This window comes from Varroa jacobsoni, unplaced genomic scaffold, assembly GCF_002532875.2.
Source record: "Varroa jacobsoni isolate VJ856 unplaced genomic scaffold, vjacob_1.0 scaffold_374, whole genome shotgun sequence".
In the NCBI taxonomy this organism is placed as follows: Eukaryota; Metazoa; Arthropoda; class Arachnida; order Mesostigmata; family Varroidae; genus Varroa; species Varroa jacobsoni.
This window is the reverse complement of record NW_019213276.1, coordinates 78,028-91,829: the sequence shown is the minus strand read 5'-3', so window position 1 is coordinate 91,829 and position 13,802 is coordinate 78,028. Positions and strand designations below refer to the sequence as shown.

Sequence of the window (13,802 nt, the reverse complement as noted above, 5' to 3'; positions counted from 1 at the left end):
CTATAATATTAAGGGCCGTTTCCTGGATAAATTTTCCGAATCACCTCTCATCTCAATGCTATACAACTACTTTACCGGCTTCTTTTGCCTACATTAATCTAGACACTAACGGCTTCGCACGCTGGAGACCAGCTGCGGCTACTAGTACCAACTACTGCATACATATGTAGAAACTATCCAATAGTATAAATAAGGGTCGTTGAAAGTTCCAACAGGGAAACGCTTACTGGATTTTTGTGGCGTAACATTTTAATATGTTCAGATGAGCTATGCGTATATTATCACGAAGTACTTAATTAGCTTAACAACATGGATCAACGTAATAGCAGCAAATTTGCTGTGAGCTTGCTAGTTAAACTAAGAACGAAAGATTCAAATCTTAATAATTTGATGAACTTGAAATGGAAACGGAATATTATAATGTAGTATGTCTTGGGAGACGAATCTTCGCTATTTTAATGAGTAGTTGAGTTCGTTACGCGACACCTTGCAAAAAAGGAATAAGCTTTATTTAATTTCACTTTATTGATAGGTCATTAGTGAGTATATTTATCCTCATGAGTGACAATTTTTGCAAAAAAAATCAAATAATCACATGTCTTTACTGTAACAAAAAAAAAATGTCGCGTTCCGTCTCAGTTGAATCTCTCAGTCAAGAACGTACTCCTTAATACTATTTTAATATTCAGGGACCTTCGTAAACATAAAGGGTGTGACTTTTATACTGGCTTCTTGGGTTTCGTAATGGTCTTACTAAAGAATATTTATAAGCTTGACAATATTAATATGGTAAGTCAAAAATTTCCGCTTTTTGAATTTCTCAGCTACTGGGAGAGAATCATAGGTCCTCCTTTCTTTCCAAAACGGGCTCCTGTTGCTGTCATAGGTCCTCCGCTTTTCTTTTAGCTCATTAATGGATACGTTCACTCAATATGAGCACATAAAATATACTTGCTGCTATAGACCGAATATACAGAAGCTAGCAAGTACCAAAAATCAATTGCTTCAAAGACATCATTTACGGAAATCAAAATACAACACCATTTGCATAAAACAGAATATTTACTGAGTAAAGCAAACATAGCGCTTCTATACTAATCCCTTGCCCAAACCCGACACATCGCCTGCTTTTCGCTTTATATATTCCCCCATATATATATATATATATGGGGGAATATAAAAAAACATTTTGAACAATTTGTGTGTGTTTATGCTACATTCGGCAAAGTTTGTGCATATGATAATCAGGAAGCAGCTTGTAGCTGTCTTTGTTTGACATTTTTGGTATTTGGCAACCGGAAAAAAGCTCATATGGGCGACTTTCGAATAGAAACTTCGTGATTTAAGTTATGACAGGCTAAGTATGGTCTGTTGACCACTGCGCACCAGACCATATCTGAACTACGATGCAGTTCAAAGAAAAAGGCGAACGGGCTCAAATAGATCCAGATATCACGAGCTATTTAACAACCTTCCTTCCTGCAAACGTCTACATTCATTAAAAAAGTATATTGTCTCGTTAATAATTGGGTAATAAGAGTAAGCTAGGTTAAACTTATGTTAACTAACATATGGAAATAGCTATTCTCACTCATTATCGTGTGATATGTGTGTATCCTAGATGAACTCCTAACTTGCGAAGGAGAAAAAAAAAACTAGTGAATCGAGTTTGCAATGACCCGGGCTCAATGAAGCTTCATCGTTGAGGTACTTTTGGCTTGAAACCGAAGATACAATTACGACCTTATTTCGTTTTGGCAAAAGGGCGCTTTACACTTTTCTGCCGTTAAGGACTGCCACCGCCACAATTGGTTTAGAGAAAACCATGTTGCCTCAATTGAATAACTCTCTAATTTAGCTAGCTCTCTATTTAAGCCTCTAAGCATACCTAAGATTTTAATGATTGACCTATAATATATAAATGGATCTCGTAGCGACCTTTGCTTATTGTGGTTAGTGAATAGTTCACCACCTTATCGTACCACAAAAGGCTTTCGGCAATAGCAACACTTTGCGAAACATTGCTTTATACGGAAATTTTTCAAGATTTATTTTTATATGGAAATTTTCCAAGACTTAGCTTTACGTCTTCTGAGAGTTCACAGTCTACGGAAACGTTTTCTTAAAGAAATCCTTATAAAGGTTCAAATATTCGAAACTAAGGTAAGCGATCGTTGAAAATCTGGATTTTTTAATGTTACAGTTCTTTGCTTCAGTTGGCACAAAGAGTGTACATGTGTCTAACGTATACGAATCAGTAATAGTTTGAGTTGGGTATCCAGTTATTTGTACTGGACCGTCTCAGATACCACCTCAGAGAGTGTTACATACAGGCTAATAATTAGCATTCCTCAGAAACTTTTCACCACCTATTAGTCTTTTTGTACAGCGTTTTCTAGAACTCTAGAAAGGTGCCTTTAGCTTTCTACCCAAAAACTTCCTAAAACGATAGTTGGAACGAACTTCAATATACTGAACCTCAATAATGTTTAGTAACTTTTTATATTTTTCGCATAACTTCGCTTGGTTGACACTTCAAACCAACCTTGCTTGGCAGGCAAACTAGGAAGTGAAAGAAACTAAGAAAGAGAAGAACTTTAGTTGTGTTTTCAAAGGCGTAAATGCTGATATGTTTCTCAACATTTAATATGCTATTTGTTAGGCTGTTACTATAGCATCAAGTACTGAGAAGACTTTTGAAAGGATACAATGAGGTTTTGTCCAGCCGAGCTGAAAGGAGTATCTGCAAATCAGTTTTAACCCACAATTGAAACTGGTATTTGTCTAAACCGCCTTCCTATCTAGGACAATAACCTGGAAGGCGTGCTATCTAGTAGTACAGTTTGAAAGGCTCAACCTAGCTTAGTATTGTCAAAACTCGAAAGACCATCTCATCTGTGGCCGGCCTCACGGCAATAGGTGTTTGGGATATAATTGACGAAAGACCAAAGAAAGCATCACACTTCTAATTTGACGCTTCTCGATTTACATTGTTTCGTTGACAACTCTTTAGTCGATTTGACAGTTATTCAGGGCGACACCAGGAGCAGAGTAAATATCTAGCAGTATCATGAGCAAACCTTAAAATGACAATATAAATGAAAGGTTCGAATCACACAGGGTGATCATATATATATATATATATATAGATATGGCTTAAATAACAGTATGAAAATTCTCAAATTAAGTAGAATTCATCTTGAAAATCTGTTGAATTTTTCGACACCCAATTATTTAGGTATAATGAAAAATATACAGCCATTGAGCAACACCACAATAGGTGATTTCCATTGTAAACTTCAGCTCACACCTGAAATAAATTGTAAACCTTTAAAATATATATACAACGTTTCTGACTCAGTAGTGAGCGAAAAATCAGCTAGTCTTCATAACTGTCCAATCCATAGAAATTTCGTTGGTAATCCGGGAAGCATATGCTCGTTTCTTCTCCACATACTGAAATTAATTCCGACCAATTGAAATCTCTTCCTGGCAAAACTTTTTACGTTGTGTCACTGGGTACAACATTTTGTTTAGATTTCTAGCATTTTATATAAGTAATCTCTAACGATTGAAAGTTATTTATGTTCATATCATTTATCAAGTGATAAAGTGGTAAAGTGTCTTGACAGTATACAGTACATAAATAACTTTCAATTGTAGGTGAATATATATATATACATATATATCTGTCAAGGAGCCATTACACCCATTTTTTACCCTCTTGAGCAAATGGACGTCAGAGTTAGGCGATAATGAATAAATTAAATATACTGTTTATTTGTATTTATGTGACCTTTAATGAGAACAGATGGGTTGTATTGTGCGTATCTTCAAACTGGGTTTCTTCTCAGCTCTGCTCGCAGGGTTTGTAGCCGTTGGTATCGGTTATTGGTACCAACAGTCAATCAAACCCCTGAATATGCCTGAAACGGGCTACTGGGGGCCGGCTCTTATTAAGAAAGGTTGGTTGGCGCATAAAGTCTTCATTACTTCCTTTTTGACATGAAACATGCTATTAGTAGGTAAAATTTATAGGGTATGGATGGATAACAGATTAGCAGCCGCCCACCTTAATCCACAAGGGGCACTTTGTTTTCTGTGAAATTATGATTTCATGAAAATGCATAAACTGTTACATAGCGTCGTATCATCGTAGGTAATACTTTTTAATTAGTTTCCAATTACGTTCTGTAAATGTATATTCTCTTATAGGAACTACACCACCAGGGGATGATGAGGCAATATACAACTACAAAGTGTCGTTTGATGATAAGTTAGTAACTTCTCTCAAGCAGGAGCTCGCGCGAACGAAATGGGTAGAACCCCTGGAAGATGCCAGATATCATTACGGCGTAAATCCAAATTCGTTCCGGAAGATCATCGAATACTGGCAAAACCAATATGACTTTAAGAAGGCCGAGGCTGCAATCAACTCCTACCCACACTATCAGACCCAAATTGAAGGTGAGTCATGTTAACTGGATTATTGAAGACCATTTTTCGGTAGTCCCTTGTTGAGTAGCAGGTCCATTGTACACCCTACCTACATGTAACATAAATTCGACGAATGATACTATTATTTGGTGGGTGTCTTTATTCATGTTATAGCCCTCGGGCTATTGCATGCCAAATCTCAAGGCATATTTGTTTATTTTAGTCTAGAGCTAAAATCTTTTAGCATCAGTACTCCTACTGTAAGCGTAACTAAACATATTATAGACAAGGAGCGTAATTATATTCACGCTGGCGAACCATACTTGCACAACGAGCTGATAAAATTAGCAAACTGAATATTGTACCTGACCCTTAAGTTATGTTATTCCTTAATTTTTCACATTTAATGTAAGTGAATTTCAATACATACCTCCGAACGGTGAACATACAGAAAGTTGTAAACGAGAATTATGTTAATTTCAGGTATCAAGATTCACTTCTTTCGCAGCGCTCCAACAAAGACAGATAACAAAACAAAGATTATTCCACTTTTGTTAATTCACGGTTGGCCAGGCTCCTTTGTTGAGTTCCTTAAAATCGCGGGTCAACTTTCCAAGCCGGTTGACGAGATCGCGTTCGATGTTATCGTGCCTTCTATTCCTGGTTATGGGTATTCGGAGCCTTCCAGGAAGCAAGGTCAGATTTGTTTGTATTACTAACCAGAGGCTCATATCACTACGTATACAATAACAAAAGTGCAAGTAATAGTGCTAAAAAACAGGACTGATTTGTCATCAATGCTCCAAACAGGCATGAACGTGTTGACGACAGCGCGTATCTTTAAAAAGCTTATGTCCCGCATTGGCTACAGCAAATACTACGCACAGGGCGGGGATTGGGGAGCTGCGATTGTAAATGCTATGGGAGTCCTCTACCCCGACAGGTAGGATTTCTAATATTGTTTCACATATTCCGATGAACTTTCAAAAAAATCAATAAAACTAAATATTCAAATGAATCATATGACAAGGCCGAAGTGGAACTACTTTGCTTCTCTAACGATAATATTTTTTTACTCTTTGGATATCCTGGTGCATTACACGCCCTAGGTTGACTACAGTGGCATTGATTTTTGAAGCTAATTACTCGTACCCTTCTAAGAATTCGGATTTTGGTCGTCCCCTGTACTAATCAATGTTTACACATGTTCATAGCCTACGTGGACTCCACGTCAATATCGTATTCCAGAACTATCAGAACCCATGGACGTTACTGAAACTGATTGCATTTACGTGGTTCCCAAACATTGTCGGAGATGGCGAATTGCCATTCTGCATGCCTATACCTTTTAGCCGATTCTTTTTCCGACTTATACGCGAATCAGGCTACTTCCACATCCAGTCTACAAAGCCCGATACCATCGGTAAGTATAATACATGTATATATAAACCATTGGGACATGCGGTTATAGCGTATGAGTCTAGCCACCCAAAAATCTAGTCGATTTTGATGAAACTTGCGTGCTTAATTAAATTATTTGTGCCCAACCAATTAGAATAGAACGAAACGTCACGCCATTGCAATATGCTCAATTAAATATCTTCGTTAGATAAAGCGTGTCATATTATAAGCTTATATATGATAGGCTTTATCTAATAGGCTTGAACTTATTCTTATTTTCTGCAATGATAAAAACATGTATTTTAGGCTTTGCACTCCTGAACTCGCCAGCTGGATTAGCTGCGTACATTCTGGAGAAGTTTTCAACGTGGACCAGTGATAAATTCCGCCTTTTAGAAGATGGAGGATTAACCAACAAGTTCACCATCGACGAGCTTCTTACTAATGTGATGGTTTATTACTCGTCTGGATCAATCGTATCCTCACAACGATACTACAAGGAAAACGTTTCCTCTCATTTAACGAGGCAGCTATTCAAGTAAGTTGTCGAGAACACTAGCGCATTTATTTCCGCGGAACATCAGAATTTTTTTGTTTTGACTTATGTGTTATCTATAGAAAACTTAGTGAAACCGAAACCTGTTGCTTAACCCACACGAAAAACTCGCACATCTGGGGTAGACTAAAGGCATACGTATGTTGATATATATCTAAATGTCCAATATTTAAGATTCGATAATCTCGATACTGGGGGAAAGATAACCAGCGTTACATATGATAGACTAGCAGAAGCGAGTTGTCAAATGGTTGCCATACTGTTTTATAGATTTGTTTGAGAAGACTTAGATAAGCCTAGCAAGACCCACCACGGCTACTATTTAATGGGATAAGTACGTGATAGTGCATCGAAAAGCTTATTCCAAGGACCCGTTGTTATAAAATAAATAGCCACAGTGTATGACGAAAAAAATTAAAAGTTATTTATTTGAACTAACTTAATATATCATTATTTGTTTACAGGCAGTCTGTGAGAATTCCTGCTGGGTATAGTGTGTTCCCGCATGATCTAGTATGCGCCCCACGGGCTCTTGTAATGGACACGTATACGAATCTAACAATGGTTAATTATCACAAGGACGGCGGACATTTTGCTGCTTACGAATTACCCAATGCTCTTGAGGCTGACATCCGGAAGTTTGTTCAAGGAGTTGAAGAAACCTACCCAGAAGAGATTCACGCTAGCAAAGGATTTATGGCCGTTTAACTAGATTAAGGATAATGAGCAGAAATAACAGCGTGGCCAACAAGCTCTATGTAATTCCTAATAAAAACAGGGTACCAAAAGTACAGATCGCCTGGAATTCTGTTATACAAAATATTTCGTAATTAACGTACAAGACATGTTTAGCTTGAAGCAACAGCAGATAAGGTTTTGAGTTAAGCTCTAAATAAATATATGACCTCGGTAGCAGTGTGTGATACACTCCGTCAGCAATATACTGTGTTGGCCGATTGCAATAAAACCCACTGAGTCAGCAGACGTCGGGTTTATTTTATCCCACGTCTGGACCTGTTCACATGTGTGTAGATCTGCATACAAAGTATCTCCAGAACATTTTTTAATTGAAAAACAAAACTATTGATGCAAAAGTACCGTAAACATAATTTATTCGTCGACATATTTTATACCATTCGGGTACGATTGCTTCACAACATTAATACGCTCCAGCATTTAAAACAGATATTTTGACGTATGTCGAAATTTCTGAAAGGGCGTAGATGGCCCAACGATGACAGAGTCCCACTTATGTTTTAGTCAATGAAATTCAGACTAATTAAAATCTACACGAGAAGAACAAAATAACCAAAATCATTAAATCATACATAACGCACGTATAAAAAAAAGTTTATATGGGGCAGCAAGCAGAAGCAAGTGCATATATATGAGCAACAATTGCTGTTCTTGCACGTTTCAAGCGCCCGCTTCTGTCTATTGTATAAAATAATAGTAAAATAATATTATAACGCCTTCGTTATCGAACAAGGTATTCTAAGACATGTACTACAAATTGTTATCAAGTTTGTGTTATTAATGCTAACGAGCTAGAGTTTTCATGATGCACCAGGGGGTGTTAGTTTGGGAGGTGATGCAGTGCCTTCTGATTGCCTTATTGATTACGACAGTCATCGGTTGATAAAATCAATTGCTAAGTCTGTTAGAAGTTTTCTTTCATACTAAAGATTAATTCCGGATAAAAATTAACTGGACTGTCTATTGTATTTTAAAATAAAAAATCGTATCACTTGATATTTGATAATATTTAGCCTACTTGGGTTATATTATTCGAAAGAAGGAGTACCGTGCCGAATGCATAATGAGGTATCACATAGTGGCTCCATTATTTTCACTACCTATAACTACAATTTGCATTTGAACCCATGTAGCATTGTCTACTACTAAATACTACGAAAGCCATAACCTCGGTCGGTTGGATTGTCTCCATTGATGCCAAAGCCAAGAACAAGAGTAGAAAGATTCCATGAAACACCCCGGCTGATGCAGAACATAGCCCTTAAATTTAAAGCTTACGAGGAAAATAATAAGGAAAATTCCATTTCTTCGACCAGGAATTTTCTGAAGTTCGCAAATTTACCGAGTACTACCTGTTTTTGTTATGTAATGTTTCCACAATAAATTGTTAATACATCACAACGAACTGATAACATTAAGCCCATTTGCGTACATCATAGGTCAGTTGTTTTAACAATCGCTTTAGTTGTAACACAGCCTAACGCCATATTTAAGGCTAGTAGCTCTGAAACAGTATCTGTTGTTTAGCGTTCAGACACGGCAATAGAATAACGTTACACTCATTCGGTGAAATTTATGTTTATAGGTCTATAATACATAGATATATATGTAACTTTAAGCACACCATACACATTTCTGGATGGCTTCCGTAATGCGGTGATTCTTTTGCATGCTTATCGCATTTCTATGTCGTTCGAAGTTTAACAATATGTGGCGACGGACGCTTGACACAAATATTGAATTTGAAAAATTATACGTGTATATGGAAAATATAAAGTGAAAAAAAAAATGTAAGGAACTCGTGCGGTATCGATATCTTCCTTACGAAAAAGAGATAGATTTCAGTCATTAAGATCCATTTTCTATGGGTAGTCCAAACAATCGGCATCAAACAAGTGCCCACTTGTAACCTGCTTGTGCCTTTTTAGTGTACACCTCGCATTTTTAATTACGTTCGCAGCGTCCACGACCCTTACTACCTATATATATAATCACATTGACGCTTCAAGTACACACCAGCTAAAGGGGCCATATAAATGCTTGATCCATTTATAAACCACTAGCTGAATTCAAGCATTGCCAAAACATCACCAGCTGGACAACGACGAGCGAATCTACCACTGTTATTATTATAATCACGGCTATAATTATAATTGAAATTCCAGTTCCTGACACGCCGGCCCTTTGTCGGCACGTGACAGTTTCATCCAAGTGAAGAGTGTAGACGCTTAGTGGTTATTATTCAGCAATTTTCTGCAGCACCAATACGTTGACGACTTGTTATTTGTTAAATTTCACAACTTCCAACTTCTTCTTTCTAATATTAGGAATGAGCGAATTCTGAGCTTTCCCGACATCATGCGTCTTGCTCAGATGTGTTAGGTGACTCAGACATCATCCGCACTTCCGTCGTTTTCATCGCGGTCAACATTAGTGTCGTTTCGCTGTTCCAACGGTGGGCCATGTGGGTCCGACAGAGATTGGCCTTTTATCCGTTGATGATGCCCGGGCAGATCCTGTCGTAGGGGCTAGAACTGTCGTTGGGGTGGGTAGTTGTGCTGGGGAGGTTGTGGCGGTTGAGGCGGTGGGCCGGGACCTAAACGGACTCTTTTGGCATTTGGGCCTGAATCCGCAGCGTTCTGTGATAATAGAAAACAAATCAATAATTGTCATTGCAAGCAATTAAAGGCGAAACCTGTTACGCATAACATGACATACACTACACGACAAATATGATTATTTATATAATCATTATATACGATAAGATTTCGCATTAGTGGAAACAACAAAAGCATGAAGTTAAAAAACTGCGACAGACTAGAAAGATTTTTTTACACACTTGGAATGGACATTTAGTTCGCATATGAACTGCGCTTATTGGTTATGGAAGGAATCAAAATAAAGCTGATAACAGTATTTGAGCAGAATATCAAACTAACAAACCTTGTCATTGTTTGCCTGTTGCGCATTTGCCTTGTCTGCATCGTTATCTTCCTCTGTGAGAAAATCTCTCTTGGGGTACGGGATCGGCCCCCCGGCAAATACGTCGGCTGTAGGTAACGGGTCTTCGAGGAAGTAGGCATCACCCATCGCTTGTTCAGATGTTAGCCGACGCGTCGGATCCATCAGAAGAAGCCGTTGAAGAAGTAGGAACGCTTTTGAATCGGATTTCACCTACGATCCAAGAAGTCATATAAATTAGATAACGTGAAAATCTTTCATGAAGGACGCAATGGTTAAAATATCGGAGAAACACTAAATAGGACAATCGTCGTGATACACTAAAAACTTGTCGTCAGAGGCATCACCCATGAAGTCACAATCAATAGTTTCTTTGAATATAAATTATTTATAAATTTACTTTACCACCAATGAATCTTGTACGGGAAAATGCACATGTCAAGCAAATTTAAGGATTTTGTACCTTATGCTTTTCCATGTATTTGTTTAGCGAGCATCCCGCGTACGATGATCGTTTGAAGTCTTTAATTAAGGTGGGATGTTCCGGCATCTTCTTCAAGTCTTCCCAATCCCGCTCAACTGGGTATCCCATAACATTAAAAATGCGATCGAGCTGATCGTGGTGGTACGGGTTTGACGTCTTGATGTCCTCTTGCCGGCAGTGAAATATTGGTTCCGAGGTCAAAAGCTCAGCGAAAATGCATCCAATCGCCCAAATATCTATTGCTTTCGTATAATGGCGAGCGCCTACAGTATAAAAGACCAATGTAGAAATTAAAACTCCAGCAAATTCATAAGTAAAGGTCTTAAGTCAACAAAATGAAATCTTTAACGTATAAACTAGCTGAGCAAAAATTTAGAACTCGGTCCCTAAGTATCTGGAATTAACAATACAAGGTGGAAAACTTCACCTTTAAACACCTATTCAAAATAATCTTCGTATTATAAGAATAAGTATAAGAACGCTTGATCAGGATCAACATGTAGTAGAGTGATTACTGCTATTGAATGAACGCAAACAATGAATATTTTACACAACATATAATTACCTAAGAGGAGTTCCGGAGCACGATACCAGAAGGTAACTACTACAGGATCTAAATCAGCCAGAGGTTTTAGAGGTGAATTGAAGAGTCGAGCGAATCCCATGTCAGCGATCTTTACTTTGCCCCGGTCGGGACCCTCGCCCATAACGAGAATATTAGCCGGCTTCAGGTCACGGTGAAGTACCCAATTTGAATGTAAATAGTGAATGCCGTTCAGGATTTGATATAGCAACGATTTCACCTGCGAAAAGCGGCAAAAGCATATGAGAAAAGTTTTTATTTTGATGACGTCGTTATAGACTTTAAAAAACAGGCTTATATATGTGTGTGTGTATTTAAATAAAAGAACACTTTTTCTATGAAAATTACCAGGAACCATGGATAATATCAAAAAATGACAAATAAAACATGGATTACTACCATTGATCTCGGTGTAATGACAGTTTTTTTATTAGCCTTGGCGGTTCGGTGAAATTTAATAATGTGCCATAAGTCATGTTCGGCAAAATCAAATAACAGATAAACCTTCCGATCAGCATGCGACAGAAACACTCGCTGAAGATTGATAACATTCGTATGCTTTAGTTCGCGGAGAAGTGCAATTTCTCTGAAAAGCAAAGCCATAAAGATAAAGCTGTTATTAGCTTAACTGCGCTTAGTTGGTAGAGGACAGTAAGGTTCTGCTGAATAAAAGCTTGCTTTTTCGGTTTGGCATGGTTGAGAAACTGAAAAGTAACTTACTAAAAGCTTTACCAAATGTTAAATAAAATTAAGAACAAGTACGCGTGAAGCGATAATATATATGTTTTTTTTTTGCTGTGTAATCCTGTGAATAATTTCGCTTACCTGTTGACAGCAAAAAAATCAACTATTTAATGGTTAAAGAATTTGCATTTTATATTTCTTTAGTTAAATCATTCAGGGTGATGCTTGGCAACCGGGATCGTCATCGTCAAATAAGAGACAATAGTACATAAAGAGACAAAAAACATTTGAAACTGTATATGATCTTTTCATACAACTGGTATATACTAGCCACATAAAAATACACATTTCTTAAATGATAGAAATAACCGTTGACGAGTTACCGGCAAGCAGACATAGATATTCCAGTTCCTTCGATTTGCTTAAGGGCGTATTCTCGGTTGTCCGTGCTGTCCTTTGGGCGAGCTTTGTACACATGACCGTAAGTACCTCGACCTACTTTGCATCCCTCGAAGTCAAACTGATCTTCTACCTTCTCTCGTTCGGCTGATGTTTTCACCTTAAATTCGTAATCCATCTGAAAGGATAAGATAAGGAGTGTAATATTTAGTGAGCTCCGTTTAGGCTTCTAGATTTGGAAGTGAAAGCTAGAGGCTTTGTACGTATATCTGTGCAACAACGCAAACCTGGAGTTATTTTTACTTGCAAGCTAAGTAAGCAAAGATGAATTACATTTATAGTAATTATTTACTTTCAATAGTCGATTTTGTAGAGCACGTATCGGATTTACGAATTTAATGTATTTAGACTGTGCTTTGAATTCAAGAGACCTCATCATGACGACAAAGAGAACATTGGTCTCGCGGTTAATCGAGTTAGCTGTGTGCACCCTTCATATCGGTATACTATACTCATCATAATTGTTATCGTAATCATTATTATTTCCTTAGGATTTCTTGCCATAATACGTATGCTTTTTTACAACAATTGTCTGTGCGATAAATATATGAAATGTATTGCAAAATGCGTTGCGTAAGTTTCTCCTCTAAAACAGTTTGTTATGACAAATCTTTTAAAAAATTCGATACTAATAATAATATTGTTATCAATTTGTTATTACGTAGGTCGCTTTTAATGCAAGCACCTAAGCACGATACACACAGAAGCTATTATTTGTAACCATCATTAACTTACGTTTTATGTGTAGTACACTTTTCTTATTAATGTTATGGTTTCATGAGTGAAAGGAACAAATCAATGCTTCAATTGATGAACTCTGTCGGTACATCTTGCTATGGAGATATCCCGGCACCCATGACTTTGACCCATGAGTTTGAGTCGGAGAGAACAACGCCTAATTGTTGCACGTCAGAAAGAGCAATACATAAAGGCATCGCTTTCGCAAGCCTTGATTTTGCGATATTTCCAAGATCTAAAAACAACCGGCGTCCACTCTTGCCCGAGAAGAAAGCAGTCAATAATAAACGATTTTCGCAATACGTTGATCCGAAAATGCGCGGCAAACTTTGAATTTAGCGTGTTGGATATGTTTCCGTACGCTTTAAAAAGTTTAAGATTTAATGAATTTCAATGAATTTTTATTTCTATTATTCAATTGCTGCAAAACTGTTCCTTTTGACGCAGTAGCTTCGCGTTTGGCATTTTGAAGTTAGTGTCAAGGAACTCGCAATGGATGTAGCTCAGGTCAGATTAAAACTATTTCATTTTATAAACTTTTATTGAACTTTTTAAAAGCAACGCATAAGTAGAAACACCGTATAAGCTTCAGGTTAAACTATACCTAGAATTCAACGATGCAGTACAATTACAGACCCATTCACTTCCTGGCCAATTGAAGAAGCAGGTTTAGTAATTACATTTCAAAAACAGAAGATTTTGGACTTGTGCACCGAACTCCACTTATGAGAAAATGACCAAGA

At 37.4% G+C, this 13,802-nt stretch overlaps 2 protein-coding genes across 3 annotated transcripts; one reads left to right on the top strand and one right to left on the bottom strand.

Moving 5' to 3' along the window:
* Positions 1-3,811: 3,811 nt before the first annotated feature.
* On the top strand, positions 3,812-7,187 carry LOC111259854 (epoxide hydrolase 1; the record flags this gene model as incomplete). The annotated part of the gene is given in 7 exon segments (XM_022832148.2): positions 3,812-3,965; positions 4,216-4,467; positions 4,921-5,133; positions 5,248-5,380; positions 5,652-5,860; positions 6,145-6,376; positions 6,859-7,187. Coding segments are annotated over 7 exon segments (1,437 nt in total), but the record flags the coding sequence as incomplete, so codon positions are not given.
* Positions 7,188-7,477: 290 nt separating this feature from the next.
* Positions 7,478-13,347, bottom strand: Cdk8 (cyclin-dependent kinase 8). Of its 2 annotated transcripts, none has more exons than XM_022832149.2 (7): positions 13,057-13,347; positions 12,246-12,439; positions 11,578-11,764; positions 11,161-11,398; positions 10,575-10,858; positions 10,094-10,324; positions 7,478-9,789 (listed from the first exon to the last, which is right to left on the bottom strand). In XM_022832149.2, exons 2-7 carry the CDS (start codon positions 12,437-12,439, stop codon positions 9,679-9,681), a joined length of 1,245 nt encoding a protein of 414 aa, XP_022687884.1. In that variant the 5' UTR covers positions 13,057-13,347; the 3' UTR covers positions 7,478-9,678. The 2 variants fall into 2 exon arrangements, with proteins under 2 accessions (XP_022687884.1, XP_022687885.1); XM_022832150.2 differs by having other exon boundaries at positions 11,683-11,764.
* Positions 13,348-13,802: the final 455 nt, after the last annotated feature.

Coding starts and splice junctions, on each gene's coding strand:
- Cdk8 (XM_022832149.2), bottom strand. CDS start 12,439: ATGGATTACGAATTTAAGGTGAAAACATCAGCCGAACGAGAGAAGGTA. Junction 11,399..11,577: donor TCATTACACCGAGATCAATG/GTAGTAATCCAT, acceptor CGCTTTTCGCAG/GTGAAATCGTTGCTATATCA. Junction 10,859..11,160: donor TGCTCCGGAACTCCTCTTAG/GTAATTATATGT, acceptor TTTATACTGTAG/GCGCTCGCCATTATACGAAA.